General features: G+C 26.0%; 1 protein-coding gene across 2 annotated transcripts in view; it reads left to right on the top strand.

Moving 5' to 3' along the window:
• LOC132948850 (probable G-protein coupled receptor CG31760) overlaps window positions 1-18,789 on the top strand; it is a 181,240-nt gene extending 162,451 nt beyond the window's left edge. For both annotated transcript variants that reach the window (XM_061019511.1, XM_061019512.1), the window contains exons 6-14: window positions 14-157; window positions 257-457; window positions 5,820-5,888; window positions 6,787-6,896; window positions 8,316-8,530; window positions 9,157-9,295; window positions 12,665-12,770; window positions 15,674-15,823; window positions 17,700-18,789. In XM_061019511.1, coding sequence (XP_060875494.1) covers window positions 14-157; window positions 257-457; window positions 5,820-5,888; window positions 6,787-6,896; window positions 8,316-8,530; window positions 9,157-9,295; window positions 12,665-12,770; window positions 15,674-15,823; window positions 17,700-17,924 — 1,359 coding nt within the window. In that variant the 3' untranslated portion in view covers window positions 17,925-18,789. The remainder of the gene's footprint in view (window positions 1-13; window positions 158-256; window positions 458-5,819; window positions 5,889-6,786; window positions 6,897-8,315; window positions 8,531-9,156; window positions 9,296-12,664; window positions 12,771-15,673; window positions 15,824-17,699) is intronic.
• Window positions 18,790-19,993: the final 1,204 nt, after the last annotated feature.

The following is a 19,993-nucleotide window of genomic DNA, read 5'->3' as shown; positions in this document are numbered from 1 at the left end:
TTTTTTTTTATAGTGTGTCTCTTTGGCTGGATTTGGCTTTCGTCGTGGAAGTTACAAGTGTGTGTGCCGTAAAGGATATTATTTTCCAAATATCACAAGCACCGAAAAGTCGTTCAATGGCATCGTAGTAGAAGAAGAGTACGAAAAGCTTATGTTGGTGAGTGTAGTGAACGGCTTATTCTGAATATTCCCAATAGATGTTGACATACCTATTATTGATCCATTATTTATTTATCTTTTTTAAATTTTTTTTAAGGGAAAACCAAATACGTATAACATCGAAATAAACTTTCAATGTAAAAAATGTGCTGAAGGTTGTGATGATTGCGTAGATTTCAGTCCATGCATCGCCACCTACGACATTATACTTCGAATCACAATACTATTATTAACGCTCCTGGTGATCGGATTTCTACCAATGGTAGCTATATTTACGTTCAAATATAGTGATCTCAAGGTAATATATATTCATAGTATTTAAATAATATTAGAAAAGTCATTATGTTTTAACCTTTTTTATTTTAAAATTCAAATCACCACTAACTTTGTAATTCAAAGTTAATAATATAATTGTATGAATATATTATTTAGCTACACTCCACATGTTTATTATGACATGGAAATCAAATTAATTTTATGAAATAAAATATTATATAAAACATTATTATGTTACTTTTATTAATGTTTAGGTCTAGGTTTACGTTATAGGTATCATTTAACAATATTATTATTACATCTATATATTCATTATAATCTATAATATTATACCTGCCAAATAACTTGTATTAAAAAAATAAATTTACAATAAGCGTTATATAGTATATATCATAGTAGGTACCTACCTATATTTTGGAGTTCTTTAATAATCGTTTTATACTCCCACTGTGCCTACATAATAATATATCATAGAAAGCAATTTTATTTTGACAATTGATCGCAATAAAATACGTGGTCTATTTCCATAAGGTTATAGTAATTCCCCGATGCCTAATAAACGAAATCATACCTACTTGAAAATACTGGAAGTCGCTCTGTTGTATAGTAGGTTTCGAGGGACCCTACTCAATAATTAGGTCACTAAGACATCTTCAGTTTTTATTTAACATTATCTAAATATATAAAATATTGAATGAATTATTATTTAAATATATTTATAATTAGTAATTTTATAACGAAAATAAATAAAACGAACTTGGTTTGACAATGCATGACGGTTCTGTGTTTATTCTTTTACAATATGTACCTACAGTAATATTATTATTATTTTTTATTGGATTTAAGACTTCGATGGCTAAGGTCATTAGCCTGTAAGGTTGGTAGGGTTGGTACGGTAGGTTTAGGACGATTGGTACGATTGGTTGGCAACACGTGTATGTGTGGCAAGGTTTTTGCACGGGTGGTCACCCATCCGGGAATTAGTGGCAGCGGCCGTTACTTACTCTCATTACGTTGCGTGACTGATCGCAGCCAACGCGTCACGCCAAGCCACAGTAATATTATTGTTTACGGTGAAAGATAATGTACTGCATGTCGGCAACATCAACCCAACTTTTAAACAATATATACAAAAAATGTACGTGATAACTGGGGCTTACTGATTCTAATAAATAATTGTCTGAAGTATAGATTATAATAAAAACATTGATAAAACTTACTTGCGAAAAGTCTACCACTGAAAACTTTGAAGCTGTTTTCAAATAATATTAGTGAATTTATAGGTGGATAACATTCAATCTAAAAGCCCAAACAACTAACAATCTATAAAGTTATTTTCTTTCCACTTCTGTTATTTTGAAAACGTGTCTACCAATCACATCTATACTAAATAGTTAATATGAATAAACAATAAATATATTTAATAAATATTAATATATCTTGTTTCCGATTTATTCGGTTTATATATCAACAAGCGAAACATATTATATCTAACCAACAATATCTTATGACAGCTTATATCGCATTATTCCTCTCAAATTTCAAGCTTTAATCACCCACCTTGTAGTTGATTTCAAACTCCGTTGGGTGCCCTATATTAATCATTTTAAGCACATCGTATCCCGTTGTGCCAAAGTATTTTATTCCATTACTGGCACTTGGTAGGAGCTCGTCTATCTGTACACTCAACATATTATATACTTCAGTCGCTGGATTTTAAATGAATGCTATTAGGTATAAATGTATAATACAAAGTCATTATTATATATATTTTGTTTTTTTAGTCATTCTAGTGCTTCAGATCTTATACGAAATTAATTTAAAGAAAAACAGTGATTTATAATTATATACATATTATTATTAGGCAGGTACATACTACTATCAGTTACTTATACAGGACGAATACCTATAATAGGTCACATAATTGAACTTGAAAAACTCAGTCTGTCATATAGTAGGTATCAACTATCAAATCTAGTATAACTCGTTCCTTCGACATTGAATAGGTCACTGTAAAGTATGTGTTCATTTTTGAATCAATCACATCATTATATACAAAAAACGATTCTGAGTGGAGACGGTCTGTCAACCTATATTTTTAAGGATATTTTATTATATTACATTTATAGAGATATATTATATTATTAGTAATATTAGAATAGGTTGATATAATTTTTAATAAAAACAAATCTTGTATATAGCATAGTAATTATTTAATGTTTTATTATATTTTATTAAATTATTATAATTTATAAAACAATACTAACGTACTGCGTAGAACGGTAAGAAAAGGTTCTTGGTATAAATATCTTAAAATTAATTTAAATATATTCACAAGTTAAGTTTATATAATATACTCAGTGCAACTTAAGAAATGTACTCAGCAACAAGTTTTCGTCAGACATTACATTTTCAAGCATACAAATATTTATTAAGATTTATGGAAACTAATCTAAAATCTAAAATGCCTATAAATAGGTTTAAATTAATCTAAATATTTTGGATACTTGAATGTGTGTATGTTACGTAAGTAATAGTGGAATTTTCCAAGCTTCCAGGATTATTATTTTTTAATTTCAGCAAAAACACAAAACTCGTTTGAGGAGAAATCATTATTTTAAATGTGAGTATCGAATGAATTAGAATCGAATTAGACAAGTTTTCAGAAAAAAAAAGTTATGAGAAATCTTGTATGATATTTTCAAGCCAAAGGTATTAAAATTAAAAATGTTATGATTGTTTAACAAAAAAATATTTTCATAATATGTTATAATAGTTATAACTACAAAAAAAAAAACAAAATCGATTTGTAAAAATCTAGTTTTGCGTGATAATTTCGGTTAATCATTCATTATTTTTTTTAAGTAATGAGAATAGTTTACTTGTGACAATTTGATCCAATTTTCTACCAGAAACTATCTTCTACCTTCGAATAATTTAAAGATTCGAGTTTTTTTTACTGTTCCAAAAACTGGGGATGAACACTAATAATTAAAAAAAAACACACACATGATTGTAAATTCAATACGTTTATTGCTCCACTAAGAAACTAAAAATAGTTTGATCAATAATTGTATGGATTTGATACATACCTACAGTGTATTATATTTATGTAACATCGATATAATAATTTTGTATAGTAAATATTATATATAGTAAACATTTTTATGGATCAAATATAGACCTACCACACATTAAAATAGATCGTGTGATTATGACTATTATACAAGAAAAAAAATAAAATGTTGAATAACTGCCAATTATTTTACATTATCTATAAATTTCCTTTTACATAATTGACATTTCTCACCTATTTAAGGGGAAAAAACACGTATAGACAATGAAGGAGTATCATAAATACAGTATCTTCTTTGACAGCGGGTTCTGGAAGAAACATAGAGAGCTGACTTATGTTTTAGATTTTTTTTAGTCGATTCAGTAAATCTTGTTTATCATCACATACGTCAAAGGTTTTTGGATCCATCACATATCAAGTTTTTCCACCTTTTTAAATTTAGAGAGATAAGTAAAGAACGTATATTGATGTTAAAAGGTATTCTAAGAATTTTTTTTTTTCTAACCTCTGTTTCAAAAATAAAAGATATTAAAAACTATTGTTATTATTAATTAATTAATAATTATTATGATTAGAAAGTAATCAAGTATCTTCGTTAGCGTTAAAATAATAATATGAAATATTAAAACTTCGTTGATTATAAGTATATTTAAAGTTTTAAATTTTTTTTAACAGAAAATCAATATTTTTAATTGTATTATAAATTTATATATAAATAACTAAATGAGAATAAATTATTTTAAGAGGACGCTACCCATGCATGTGTTGTTTTCAACTTACAATAATTGTAAGACATATCAAATTTGAGTTCAGGCAGTTCAACAGAACGATTGTTTTGTTATTTTTTTTTCTTATTTACGCCAAACGGCAATTTACAAAATATATGTGCACTAAAAAATTATTTTCCAATATTCGCATTTTAAAGTGGTGCACCTTATTTTTTTGGGACTCAAGATGGCCGATGAACATTAATTTTAAGTTTGAAACACCATTACTACCGAACATTAAATAACGAATTGAACAAAGTTTGAATCATATAAAGTTGGCATTTTTAACGGGAATCTAAGCGCACGGGGTTGGCTAGTTTATTTATAAATGTATAGTAAAATTAAAAATAATTATTTATAAATAGTGTTTCTCACGGTTTCAGCATACCTACTGTGCTTTAAATGCTTTAAAAATAATTAAAATTGTACAATTAACTATAGGTAGGTACCCAAGTATTCTCATAGTATTTATATAAAATGTTTTTACTTTATGTCAACCATATAATTTAAAGTATATTAAATATAAAACTAAGTAGGTATACAGTTTTAAGTTTAATACCGAAATTGGGTAAAAAGTTTTAAGCAAAAAAAATCACTTTACGCAATTTATATCAATATTCTATATATATATATATATATATTCTATATTGTGTTTCCTTCTGTTTGACATGTCTGACTGGTAATGCTCACAAAGTGCTCAACCATGTTTTCATGTCATATTTCAAAAGCTTATAGGTTAAGAAACTCTTAAATAAACTAAAAATATATGGACGAATACAATGCCGAAGATTATATAGGTAACTAGTAGCGTCACATATATGATGTATTTAAGAAAAATGTTACTCCATAAAAAATAATTTAAAAATATATATAAGAAATGTATGTTTAGGTCTTTTATATATTGCTTCATATAAAATTTTTAAATATGTTATTTATTTATAAATATTAAATTGCATTACATTATTTAATAACTGTTTTCAATTATAACCAACAAGCATTGGCGCAAATAGGGAAGGGGGGGCTTGGGGGACTAAGTCCCCCCAAACATCGGTCAAGTCCCCCCAGTTCAAAATCTAGTAATTAGTACTAATTTTTATATTCTGTGGTACTAAGCAATATGGCTATGGAGATGGGGTCTTGAGTCCCCCCAACAAATTTAGTCAATTTGTGCCTATGCCAATAAGTATATTACATTTTCGTATTATACCTATGATTTTTGTACTATAGGGTCAGTATATTATACTGTACCCTATATAATTCCATTATTATAAATACGAGTAAGTATTTGCTGAAATATCTCAATCTTCTATTTATTTAAATTTAATAAAATTTCATAACAATGACAATATTTAATATAACAAAACAAAGATAGATAAAATAAGAATAATTGATACTGAAATTGTATTATAACGAATACAAGTACTTTGTACTATAATATCAAACTGTCATCTTGTATTTATTTTATTTTTATTGTGTACTGTAAATAATGAATATATTGTTCAGAAATTGAAGTTGAATGAATTTTGTATTTTATGTTTCAGATTGTAAAAGCCGCTAGTCCAGTGTTGTTACAGATAATAATCTTGGGAGCTTTTTTTATGTATACAACGGTAAGCTATGACAACACCGTGGATCCAACATGTAAACAGTGCTTTGATTAAAAAAAAAACTTATCAATATTGCAGACATTATTTCACAAACTAAAAAAAAAAAATAACAATTTACAAAACTCCTTTTAAACATATTTCGGTTAACGGTCTATGACACTATGGAGTGTGGCTAAAAGATCCAATCTTAATTTTCAGTAGAGTTCAAATATTTCAAACTATCTCAGTTTCCAAATAACTCACTCTCAAATCTATTAATTTGATAATTTCTTTAAATTTTAAATTTGAATACGTGTGGGTGGGGGGGAGCATAGCTTCTAATGTTTCGAGTACACAACATAAGAATGCGAATCAAATCTCAAAAATAGCCTATGATAGTTTCAATCTAAGAACGTAACTAAAAACAAATTACGGGAGGAAGCTAAACCAAATCCCAGTGGAGCTATTTCCCATTACAGGGTAATTGTATTGTTAAATAATTAAGTGTCGAGACCTTCTTTGGTTTTGTGTTTCATTATATTTATTTTTAAAATCAAAATTGAAGTTCCACTAACATGTGTATTATTGTATCGTGGAGCGGGATAGTCACTTATTAAATCGCAAATATAAATGTATTTTACAATGTAAAATTTAACATTTTAAAAATAATGCAAACGTAAACGATTAAGCCTATATTATTGTATTGACCTAATCAAGCTTAAATCAAAATACAAAAAAAATATAAATTATATGATAGAGTAAAATTTGAGATTTTTACACTGAAATTTTGTTGTCTTAAGCACTAGCTGACTTAGATTAATTTCTAAAATAGAATTAAACCGTCTACTCACGAACAGCATTACAATTTTATTATAATAAATTGACCAATAGTGTTTTTATTATTATTTTTTATTTTTTGCAGATCATCGTCATGTACCCAACACCAAATCTAGTAACGTGCACTGCACGATTTTGGCTGAGGGAAATTGGATTTTCCCTCACATACGGCGCACTCATGTTGAAAACTTGGAGGTGAATTTATTCGCTTACTTCCTTTTAATAGTAGGTCCCCCGTAGTTTCGGAAATAATTCCTCGTTAAAGGTTCTGTTTTCCGCTTAGCTAATAAATAGCCATTTACTTCTATCTTCGACTTTAATCCGCTGTATCCGTTTATTGGGTCCCTAACTTCATAAAATATAATTTTACCTCGTTCAAATGTGTTTATGCATATTTATAATGTGTTTATTGAACCCGAATTATTGAATAATATTATGTTATAAGCATATTCATTAATCAGTCATGGACTAGTCATACTCATAATAATAATTATGACAATCTGATTATTATTTTTATAATAGTATAATATAATATATATTCGTATATATTATTAATTATGCTTTGGACTTAATTTAATCATATCTACTGTGCTTTGTTAAAATAATTAGCATGAATTCTCTCATTGTGATAATTATATACACAGATATTGTCAAAGAACTCTTACAAATAATATATTTACAAGCTAAGCGTATCTTCCTATTCATTAATCATTACAATACTAAAGTAAATATTGTAGCTCATCATAGATAATATTGTTATTGAAGAGACGAGTAGCAAAATTAAATTAAATTCTGAATGAAATAATTGTCATACTAAAATTAATTTAGTTTAACGTCAGAAGGTTGAATATTTTTTATTTTTTTTTGTATATAATATGATAATCTTTACTAATTTTGCTTTGATTTGACTTAATCCAATGTTTTGTGTAGTTAAAACTTTTTAAAACTATTAAATTTCATATCGAAATTAATTATAACTTTTTTGATAAAACCAGTTTACATTTTGACATTGACTATATAATGCGAAATCAATATTTTATTCCAAATGTATTTTAAAAATAACATTGTTGTTCACTTCTGCTTATTTTATAGTCGTTAATTATTAAAATTATATAATATTTTATAATGATATTCAACTATTAAAGTCACATAATGTGTATATTTACAGCTTACATATAGGTAATAAAATTGAATCAGTGTTCTAACTTTTTTTATTTTCCTGATCCTTATAGTTTAATACTGAGATGTAAAATAAATAGGTATTCATGTCAGCTTTGAGTCGTGCAACTTCAGGATTTCTTAGCCCATGCCAACAGAAAAGTACCTACTATTGTTGATGTTCAGCTTTGTTGAATATTGACAAGATAATTGACATTTTATTTCATCCATAGAAAATAAATAAATTATGATATTCTTTGAAGTTTAGTTCTGTCTATAAAATATAATTTGTAACACATACTATACACTACACATCTAATGCATATAATAAAATTTTGGTTTACCATTAACATTTTTGGAGTAGATACAAAAAGATAATTTAGGTGTGTTTTTAAATGTTAATATATTAATTTACATCATCACAAAACAGCAATAGTTTTCTTATTCCATTCACAGAGTATCTCAAGTGTTCAAAGTGAACTCAGCGAAGACCGTTCGCATCACTGACAAGCAGCTAATTAAACTTCTGCTTCTAATGATCGCATTTGTCACCGTGATACTGTTCATCAGGACCATGGTGTCTCCACCACACACGATTGTCGGTCGCACAGCTGACAACCTTAAAACAGATATTTGTCCCACAGATTGGTGGGATCACTCATTTTCTATTCGTAAGTATTCATTATATTTAATGACTCTATTACATCACTATTAAAGTACGTACTAATGAAGTAATACATTTGAACATCAAATCTAAGAATCTGTCAAAAACACGATATTATTTTTATTGTATATCATAATAATATTATAATGCACAATGTCCATAATAACAAATTACCAAATGAGAGAAAAAATCTTAGACTAAATCTAAAAACAAAGCATTATTGTTATATTTTATTTTTTTTTTTTTTTTTTTTTTTTATTGGGTAACCCGCGGCAACATAGGCCATTGGGTGTGGGGAGGGCACTGTAGGTTTTATATTGGGTAGGTTTGGTAGGTTTTATATTGGGGGGATGGCGGCACTTGTTCTCCGGACACCGTGACTTGCACGGAGAAAAATGCCGCCCAGTGGTCGAGGATCGAACTCGGACCGGCTGTGCCGAATCCGTCGCGTTAGACCACTCGGCCACCTCGTCCCCCCTTATATTTTATTATAATAAGATAATATACTATATCAATTTATATTTAATTTGTTTTTATTAACAACTTATTTTGATTAATAATAAATATTGCTATTGATATTTAAAAATTCAAATAGTATGTAGCGTGTTTTTTTTAATGTTTTCTCATTTTTAGTGGAAGTTTTGTTCTTAATTTGGGGTATCCGGTTGTGTGTAATGGTTCGAAAAACGCCGTCTGCTTTCAATGAAAGTCGGTTTATTTCTATAGCCATATATAATGAGTTTATCATGTCCGTATTTCTCAATGTTTCCATGTAAGTATTACACAATTTGTCACATATTAAATTACTAGTTGTAATATATACATATATTCACGTATAAAGTGTACTGTTGAGTTATTAGATTTCAAATTGTTTAATATATAATTTAATAATAATAAGTAATAATTTGATACAATAAAAATAAAACTAATAATTATTGTCTTATTCAAAACCCCATTTTGAATAAACTAATAAATTACTAAATATAATTGATAGGTATTGGCTGTTTCCATAATATATACTGTACTACCATATTTGAGTAGTGAAAATAAAATAATAATGTTATAGGTATATTATAATTTGTATTGATTACACTTTATGTTTATTATAATTACGAAGTTTTTATAAACAAAAATCTTGTGAATGAATGATAATAGTATTGCAAGTTATTAAAAAAAACTTTATCACGAATAACAGTTATATTAATTGTATCTTAATAATATTATATTTGTTTTATTAAAGAAGTATTTTTAGTATTTTTAATCTTAAAATACATATATTTTAATTGTTAATGGTATTTTAAATTATGTTCATTATTAACATTATACTTAAAATAATATTCTGAAAGCTTTAGTTTCGTTAAATATATCGTTTGTTGAATTTATTTTTAATTATATTTATGGTCATTAATAATAGGTTAATATTATGATTGATGAAATTAAAATTAAAAAAAAAATAAATAATTATCAGAGAGTTATTAATCATATCAAAAAAAAACTATTTACGTGTATATACCTTAAAATTTTTGAAATTCCATCAATTGCCTTGAGTATAATATCCCTTACTGTTGAATATCCAGCGTGACAAATTATTGTTTTTTTTTTTTTCGGAAACTAACCACTCGTCGTTATTTGTTCACGTAATAAATTTGATAAAAAACAAATGCAATATTATTATGTAGAGTGTGCCTAATGCTGAATATTATTACATGTTGGTTTTAATTTTGTTACAAAGCTGATTTCAGAGCATAATAATATTTGTTGCAATTAATTAAAAAGTATTAAAGGGTAGGTTATTTTCAGTTAAATAATTTTATATTAAAAAAAAATCCAATTTGTATATATATGACATCAATATTGGAAAAACATATTATATTTTTCTATTTATTTTGATTGTTTAGTAATGTAGTTGTACAAACTTCACAATGGTTTTTGAGAGAATCATCTGAAAAAGTTAGGTACTAGAAAAAAGTAGTGTCAAAAACACGTTCTTAGACAAATCTATATATTTTTTTTTATTAAATTGAGCTCCACAAAAAAATTTTTTTCGATGTACTATTGCTTTAACATTTCAAGACATTTGCACCATTGTGCTTTTCCTATCTCGCTTTTTATACACATAATTTTTTTAAATCAATTTATTAACTTTAGAAATTTAATATTAATGATATTAGTTATTATCATATGTTTATTGAATTCAGATATATACACAATACAATTTTAATAATATTCCTTTCCCATTTATTCCGTAAACAATGTGCACTCCATTTGAAATGAGTGGATTTAATTTAATAGTCGCGTACAAATACATAGGTATACACGACACATAAACGTTAATATAACATAAGTATATCATTGTGTATTGATGAGCAGAAATAATGGAATAACATTTAAATCATTCATGCAAAGTTTAGTTTAGTTTCTGGCTACATGACTGCATACACTTTTTACTGTAAACAGTATACCTATTATTGATATTATTAGCATCAAAGAGTAATTATATTTCAATTTTGTACATGTAATTTACATGGTAAAATATTTCAATTTAATCTTTTAACATGACGATGACGTCATAATAGTATGTTAAATACCTATAATATCTTAATGATTAATGATGTTATTGTATTCTATAAATACTGTAACATAACTGAACTTAATTTTGCAGCGCCAATATTTGTCTGCATTTGGCCGTTTGGAAATACAAAATACAAATTGTTAGTGATGTTTTATAAAAATATGTGAAATTGATTTAGTAAACTCGTAGGTGTTCTGTTCATTAACTGCGTATTCAGTTTTTAATTTATTAAAAATTTTATAATTATTGTCCATTGAACGTACGATTTGTAAACTGAAAACATATTAATAATATCTATTAAATATATTGATAAATGATTTAAAAAATAAAAATAAAATGTCTAAAAAAAAATCTTTTAAAGTTAACTTAAATTAATTAAATACTATTATTTTAACTTAATAATAGATATTAAAATATATTATATTATTATTTTGTAAAGCTGTTTAACTTCTACTTTTCCTAAATGTATGTTTATACATTTTTAAAAAAATAAATTTAATAATTTAAATTGTTCTTAATTACAATAATTGTCCATATTGTCAAAAATGTGTTTCCAGAATAGGTATATTTTTAAGATAAGTAGTTTTTTTTTAAATTTTTATTAGTTTAAAGTGTTCCTGACATACAAGGTCATCTAACTTAATGATAAAATAGTAACAATATAATTAACATTTGGACAGTTGATAAGCTTAATTAATTACAATTATTTACAACAAATTTCAGGCATTTGCATCGATAAATATATATAATGATACAATAAAAAAAATTATAAATTTAAAGGTGAAGTATTTTTTTTTTTTTTTTTATTATTATTGTAGTTGAGATGGGGCGTCATGAGGACGTCCACGCTTGAGACGCCGGAGGGTAGGCTTATCACTGAGTTTGAAATATTTCGCGCTACTGGCGTTGTTTAGTTGGCTAAAAAAATTGATCGTGAGATCTTGTATGTAGTCTTTGATTGATGCGAGTTTGAAGTCTGTGTGGAGTGCTTCGTTTCTGATGAACCAAGGCGCGTTGGATATTGTGCGTAATATCTTGGATTGGAATACTTGGATCTTATTTATGTGAGTTTTGGCACAGTTTCTCCAGATAAGGGCAGCATAGAGAACTAAAGGTCGTAGAATTTGCTTGTAAAGAAGCAGGGAGCAATTCCAGCTTAAGGCGGTTTGGCGGTTGATTAAGGGGTAAAGAATTTTAAGATGTTGGTAACCTTGTTGTAGTTTCAAAGAAATGTGCGGTTTCCAAGTAAATTTTTTATCTAGGATAACGCCTAGATATTTTATAGTTGGTGACCACGGTATGTTGTCACCATTAATGATAAGTAGTTAAAAACACTATCATATATTTAATATGTAAATAAATAAATTTTATCAATATTTATTTAAATATTTCTTTTACATCTTATCCTATAAACTTCAAATTAATTTCTATTATGGTTTAATACTAAAAAATATTTTTTTCTTTTAACTTGAAAATGACTTATTTATGGATATATTATGGTCTTATATCTTCACCATGTATGTATGTCGTAATATACTGAATAAAATATATATTTTAATCAATTTTCAGGATATTTTTAAAATACCCAGCTAATCCAGATTTACAATACGTCATATTTTTTTGTCACGCTCAACTTACGGCAACCGTATTACTGGGACTTTTATTTGGCAGTAAGGTAAAGAAAAAAAATAGTACAAATATACTTAGTTTTAGTAGTTTATAGAAAAAAAAAGCATGACCAATGACTTAATAGTTATTACAAAGTATTATATTAATCAGTTTTATTTTTTAATTGATGTGTAGGTAATAGTGGGTAATTTTACTATTCAGGGAAAAATATATTTCACATAATAATGCTGTAGTTCTGTACTTCTCCCTTAAAAAGTTGTTACTACTTACAAGTAATGTTAGAGTAATGATACAAATAATAAAAAGTGTAAGTTTATAAGAAGTCTTGAAGTATAATTTATTAAATATTCAAATATATCTTGCAAGTTAAAAATAAAATATTTATTTTACATAATGCTAAACTGTTTAAAAACAATACTTGTGTGTTTATATTAATAGTATTACTATACAATTATTGTTATTACTTATTATTACAAGTAATTTATATTAAAATTTATATTTGATCTATCATTTGAAATATTACATAATATGGAAAAAACCAAATCATCATTAAAATAGAATCGTAATGATTTTTATCATATTATGATTGATAATGTTTAATTAAACTCATTTGTTCATATTTTTTTTATATCTGTTATAAGCTGAGAATATGGAGAAAATTATCAATAATTGTATTGATATTATATATAATATATATCACTGTATATCACTTATGCGTCATATTTTATAAAAATAATACGATACAAAAGAAGAAGTACTTATTACATTTAAAATAAACTATGTTGAGTTATTTTTATTGTGAAAAATGCAATATGTGGAATGCATGTTGATTGTTGGCATTGTGTTAGAACTTTTCTACAAAAATATTTTTTTTTAACATATCCTATATTATTTAATCATATATTGTTGGTATTTTTAGTATTATTTGTTTATCGCTGAAAAACAATAGATAATTCATTACAGTTAGGTATATATATTAGTGAATAAATAAATAAAGCCATTCCCTGCATAAATATTTCAATACCGTATAGAATAAACATACATTATCTTGTATTTTTCACCACGTATTAATAAATTATTAGGTTATATTACAACCAGGACAAAAAATTTAAAACAACAAACGAGTTTTTCAAAAAAAAAAAGTGTTTTTTTCTAAAGATCTAAAAGACGTAATGGACAAGGATACAAATTAAAATTGTTGACATTTCAAAAAAACAAAATAAACATAAATTATTTTAAATACGATCGACGGAGGCTTTTTAGTTTAACAAATGACAAGGCATTTCCTAACTAAATATTTTAGCCTGCCTAAGTACTTTATAACTATGAACATAATTAAATTAATAATCATGAAGAAGGTAAATTTGCTACATTATCATATAGTTTTAATAGTAACAATCACCAACATATATGATATATTGAGTAGGTAATAATAAAATTTGGACATGAAACAAACATCGGGGTAATTCGGTCCATTCCTAGTTATTATGATTGTATCAAATAAAAAAGTATTTATAAGTCATCTAATTTGGAAAAAAAATACTTAGTGTATGTCCGTAAAACCACGCAAAATAAAATGTAATTAAAACTGTTTGGCATTTATCTTGGACTATATGAAACTATTGAGAAAATATGAAAAATAAAAGTTTATAAAGTACAGAATATGTGAAAAGGGGGAACTAGACCTAAACATATATATTTGGAGTGTCGAATGAGAATAATGAATATCATATTTGCACTAAAAAACAAGTTCTGTAATTTAGAATATTATATATAAGTCAATACACAAATATTGCTTATGCGTATTGTCTACAATGTAGACTCTACATCCATAATTTATTGTATTTTTATTTAAACTTGATCTACGTATTAGTATATTAATAAGTAGTAGTGGTAACTAACTTCTATTTAGGAACGCCATCAATTCAATCTTACTACAAATCCCATGGAAATAAACGTCTACGTTGTAAAGATAATGGCAATCTAATTCTGTTCATTGTAGTTTGTTTATTTTTTGTTCGGTAATGATACTTTGTACATACAAAAAGCATATTTACGCTTGTAACATAAAATATTATTATTATTGTTGTTTAAACTATTATTTTTTTTTGCTAAAAAATTATTGGTTTATGACTGCAGGCCTAATTACCTACGAGAATACTGAAGAATATATTATTCCCTCAATGACCAATTATTTTTGAATCGTTTTGTTAATCTGTACGAACGCATATTGCATATAACTACATTTTAATTATCTATTTTATTTTCGTGGAATGATTTTTTTATTCCTGCTAAAAAATACAATAATAAAAGTATAAAACCATTACACAATAATAAAAGCTTTTTCTTCGGTCACATTTCAGTCCGTAGAAGTAAATTACGGCTGTCTATTTTATTTACAGTTTCTTTACAGTTAATACAAAAAGTTATAACACTATTTTTACTAACCTTTTTTTTTGATTTTCTTACTATTTAATATATTATGTAGGTACCATGTATAGTAATCATTGTTGATATTATTGTATACGTGTTACTTAATACCGTATACATATTTATTTTAATTTTAGCCGGTAGACTTATTTATAGCAAAACGAATGGAAATAAGTAATGATTAAAAAATTAACATAAACATTGTATCGATCAATTTATAAAATACATTAAAGTTATATAATAATAAGAAGTATTATTTTGACTATGCATGGAAATATTTAAAGTTTATATTAATAATTTAAAATGATGGCAAGGAAAAATGGTTTTTGTTTATAGTTAATTTATTTATTGGAATCATAATTTTATAAAGTTAATTATTTTTGGATAAACAACTTTAATTAATTTGTTTCTTCAAATATTTAAGAAAACGTGCAACTTTTAATTTGACATACATTCAACTCATATTAAGTATTTAAGTTTAAGGTATTTAGTATAAATTTTTTTCTTGTTTATCTACAGGCTTTGATTATATACAAAGGCGAACACAAGGTGGAAGAGACGTCTTCTCATAAAATAACTGCACAAAAGCTGAAGTTCAATAGTAAACAAAAACATTCTGATCCGTCGTATGAAAGTATAAGTGACAACAAAGAAAGCGCAGAACTCCAGGTACAGAAAATGATGCATTATTACATGTAATAAGACAATAAACGTTATTGTCGTTTAAACTTTAAGCGTATAATTATTTAAAATAGTTATTTTGTTAGTTTTATTAATTTCAATTTCATTTGTTACCTAACAATTGTAATTCATGAATTATTATTATTAATACAACGAGATAAATGTGAGACGTGGGCTTAATATAATACTCATTAACCATGCTTAGAAAATGTGGATCAACTGACGAAGAACATGTTTGGACTTGAAATAGTAGCCTGCCCTATTCATTATTCTCCAACTTGACTGGTTAAATTGGTTAGGCCCTGCAATATCAGACCAGAAATATGTAGCCGATAATTGTTTAACCTTATAAGAGCTAATAAAAATAATTATGCCACATTTTCTTTTTCTATAATGCAGAGATTCCAGGTCTTACCGGAAGTTTTTTTTATCCGTTTTCCTAGTTTTAAAATCAGTTTTCGTTTATATTCTTATTATTGGTAAAATATTTTTAGACCAAACCAACATGATAACGTTTTTCAGTCTTCAGTCTTCAGGAATAATTGTCTTTTAAAATATGGACATTTTTAAAAATAATTGAGACAATAAATTATGAAACAATACAAAAATAAACCTAAATTTTATTTTTATAATGTTATTAGGTATAGAAAATAATATATTGTCTTGTTTAAGGGACCTCGCTACGGCCATTATTTAAGGGGCATCATTTAGGCAATTTGTAATCTCGTCTTTGCCGCCCGGGATTTATGTGTTGGTTGTAAATGATTATTAAATTAGATTAAGTGAAATTCAATGCGGGTACCACTCTCGTCAGCGCATGCACATGTCAATTAGTACTCGATAACAGTATAAAATTCACTAAACAAATTTTACGACAACTTACTAATTCTATTATTGTTTCGACAAAATAAAAGTTAATAAACGTTGTCTGATTTTGATTCTGAAAAAAAATATTTGAATTCAGCAGAAAAATGTTCGTAGATCGTACTAAACACTTTCCGTTTTTAATTTTAATTTTAATTTGAAAAAGTTCATATGTTTTCAACAATTACAGTTCACAATAGTATATGATTCAATTTTTACAAAGTGTTCCGTACAATTTATAGACAATTTTCTGTCGATTTCAATTTATTTTCACAATCAAAATCGGATAACGTAAGCCAACTTTAATGTTGTAAAAATTGACTAAAATTGACTGTAATGTAGCGGTAATAATATTTACTTCAACAATTATCAGAAAAGATTATTTTAATATCTTTACCGTAATTACTATCGCATTTTTATACCTAATTGCATATTTTACTCTCTGGATATTATAGTGTACATAAGCTGTAAAAGTATTATTTTAAGGGCAAATTTTAACTCCATGAATCATGAGTATCTCGGGAAAATATTATATAGAGGTTAGGTGTAATACAGTAATACAGTATTCATTATACTTGTTGTTCTTAAAAGTTAAAACAGATCTCATTAAATTATTTTATTTTATTTTAATGCGTAGTTTTTGGTATGTGCATACTTATATTTTAATTAGCTAGAAATCGTAATATAAATTTTGCCATAAATTTGACCAAATATTTCTTGTATATGCAATTTGCCAACTTAAATTATTTATTTATTTTCCAGTAAATAGCGTAGATTGGCAATAATTAATAATTCTGTTAATTCCATTCAAATAATTTAATTTAATTATTATTATTATCATTATTATTATATACTTGTAAATGTCATGTATGACAATATATATGTAATATGTATGTATATATGTATACAATATAATATAAAGTACAAACGAAAACCGTTTAATTTGTTTTAAAATATATGTTGAGTCGTGTTAATTATGTTCATAATATTATACTTACAGGAAATTCGAATCTTAAGAACCACCATAGAAAACCTTATAGAAGAGTTTCTCAAGTGTGGACCAGCATATTCTGACTATGTATTAAAACTACAGGCTATGTTGGAAGTGATGAAGAACTCTAAGCTGGGTGAAAGTGAAGAATTACAGCAGAAATTGGCATTGAGCAATGGCTGCGTTATCAAAGTGGACACTAATAAAGATGATTCATGTTCAAAAAAAAAATAGGTTACATTTTAAATTTATTGAGATGGTAATTATTTTAACTATGTTATTGAAGTTAATAGTGGCTCAATACACCGGATAGTAATTTTCCGACTTTGTATCTGTGAAGTATTTTCATTTTGTGATCTTAAGTTTTTATTTTTTATTTAAGCAGCATTCGATTTCACTGGTTAGTTATTTCATATTTTAATATTTATTAAATATTTGAAGTCTTAGTGACGATAATTGACCTGCAGGTAGCAATAAGGATAATATTATGTGAACAATTCACGTATATGAAGATATATATTTATTTTTTGTGACCAGGTGTATAATATAAAAAAATACTTGAAATATCAGATTAAAGTTTAGTCATATCACATTACATACTATAATATACTCTGTTCAGCGAGAGAACGCACTGCATCTACACAAACCCCAACGTCACCCTGCCATCGAAACCGGTTTCCCTATGACAGGGTTCGCGAAGGGGATGCGTAGAAGAACCGATTTAAGTCGGCCCGTGGTGTGTTCTCTAGTATTGAATTTTAGTTAGATACCTACCTATTTAATGCAATAAATGATAGTACGGTGAAAATCATTCTATAAAAACAATTTATTCGATAATTAAAATACGCCTAGTATTATTATAGCGTTGTTTTGTTTCTAATTAGGAAATTTGTGTTATTTTAATGTTATATATTATTGTAATTAGTTAAAAAAAACACTACTTATGTCTAGTACCTATTTATACTTTTTTATAATAATAACTATTGTTCTTCGTTATTTAACTAATTTACAGTTATACGTTTGTTTATTTGACTTATATTAATATGAAATAAATATGTATACTTTCCTTCTAAAATATAAACTTTAAAAAATGACAATATGTATATTGTATTATACTAATTTGTAGTCGAAAGATGCAACTTAACCTGCATTGACATAATGACACTTCTGTAAGTTAGGAATTGAATATTATTATTTTAATTTCAGTTTACAAATTTGTATAATTTGTCAGCAACAAATAAATAAAGTTAATTAATTGGAAAGAAATCGTATCTTAATATTCAGAATTTTAAAAGCGATTTTCTCACATGGTACTTTGTCACTGTCGTAAACATCTCGATAATATAGACACACGTTTCTTACAAATTTCAATTACCTATTGTATGATATCTATAATACATTAAATCATAAAATTGATAAAATTATTATTAATTTACTTTAAAAGTGTATAAGTAACGAATAGATAATTTCAAAATGCTATAACAAAATAGAGCGCTGTTTAGTTTTTAAGTTAATTTCTAAATAGTTCATGATACGTTTAACGAAATTACAAATGCGTATAATGAACCAGTGGTTTTTCATGTAATAATAATTCTCACATTCAGGTAATCATTTTAGTGTAAATTTTAATATTATTAATTAGGGTCACGATAATTTTACTACTATTGATACGACCAATTTTAATACAAAATAGATATTATATAGGTAATAGGTACCTATATTTTGTTTGATTACTGATAATGCGATAATAATTATTACTGAAATTGAAAACCAATATTAAATATTTATAATAGGTCTTTCTTTTAGAAAATTCCATTAAAATATTTGACCAACCACCGAACTTTTAAGTGTCGTAAAATGCTTTTATAAACAGTATTTTATTCAAATTATAATCGATAATTAATATCATAAATTATAACGTAAAGAATATTTTTACTTGTATTTCGGCAAGTTATACGTACTATATAATTTCCGTAATAAATTAATGTATTTTATTATTTTTTGATGTACATTTCAATCAAATTGTATTAACATATCCTTAATAAATCGTCTGTTACTTTTACATCCCTTTTATCGTGACATAGTGACGCATTATAATATCATAAAAAAATATTTTTCATTTGAAACTTTTTTTAAAATCCATAATAAATTTTTCATTACAAAATTATACGCAACGCGACTCAAGTTCAACCGATATATTATTTAAAAATGTAGATGGGTCGCTAAAAAATATAACAATATAGGTTTATCATTTACACACGTACCTATATACTATAACAATAACACATAGTATAGTCACCTAA

This window comes from Metopolophium dirhodum, chromosome 7 (assembly GCF_019925205.1).
Source record: "Metopolophium dirhodum isolate CAU chromosome 7, ASM1992520v1, whole genome shotgun sequence".
Taxonomy (NCBI): Eukaryota; Metazoa; Arthropoda; class Insecta; order Hemiptera; family Aphididae; genus Metopolophium; species Metopolophium dirhodum.
Note: the sequence above shows the minus strand (reverse complement) of the source record. Positions and strands in the feature narration are given on the sequence as shown.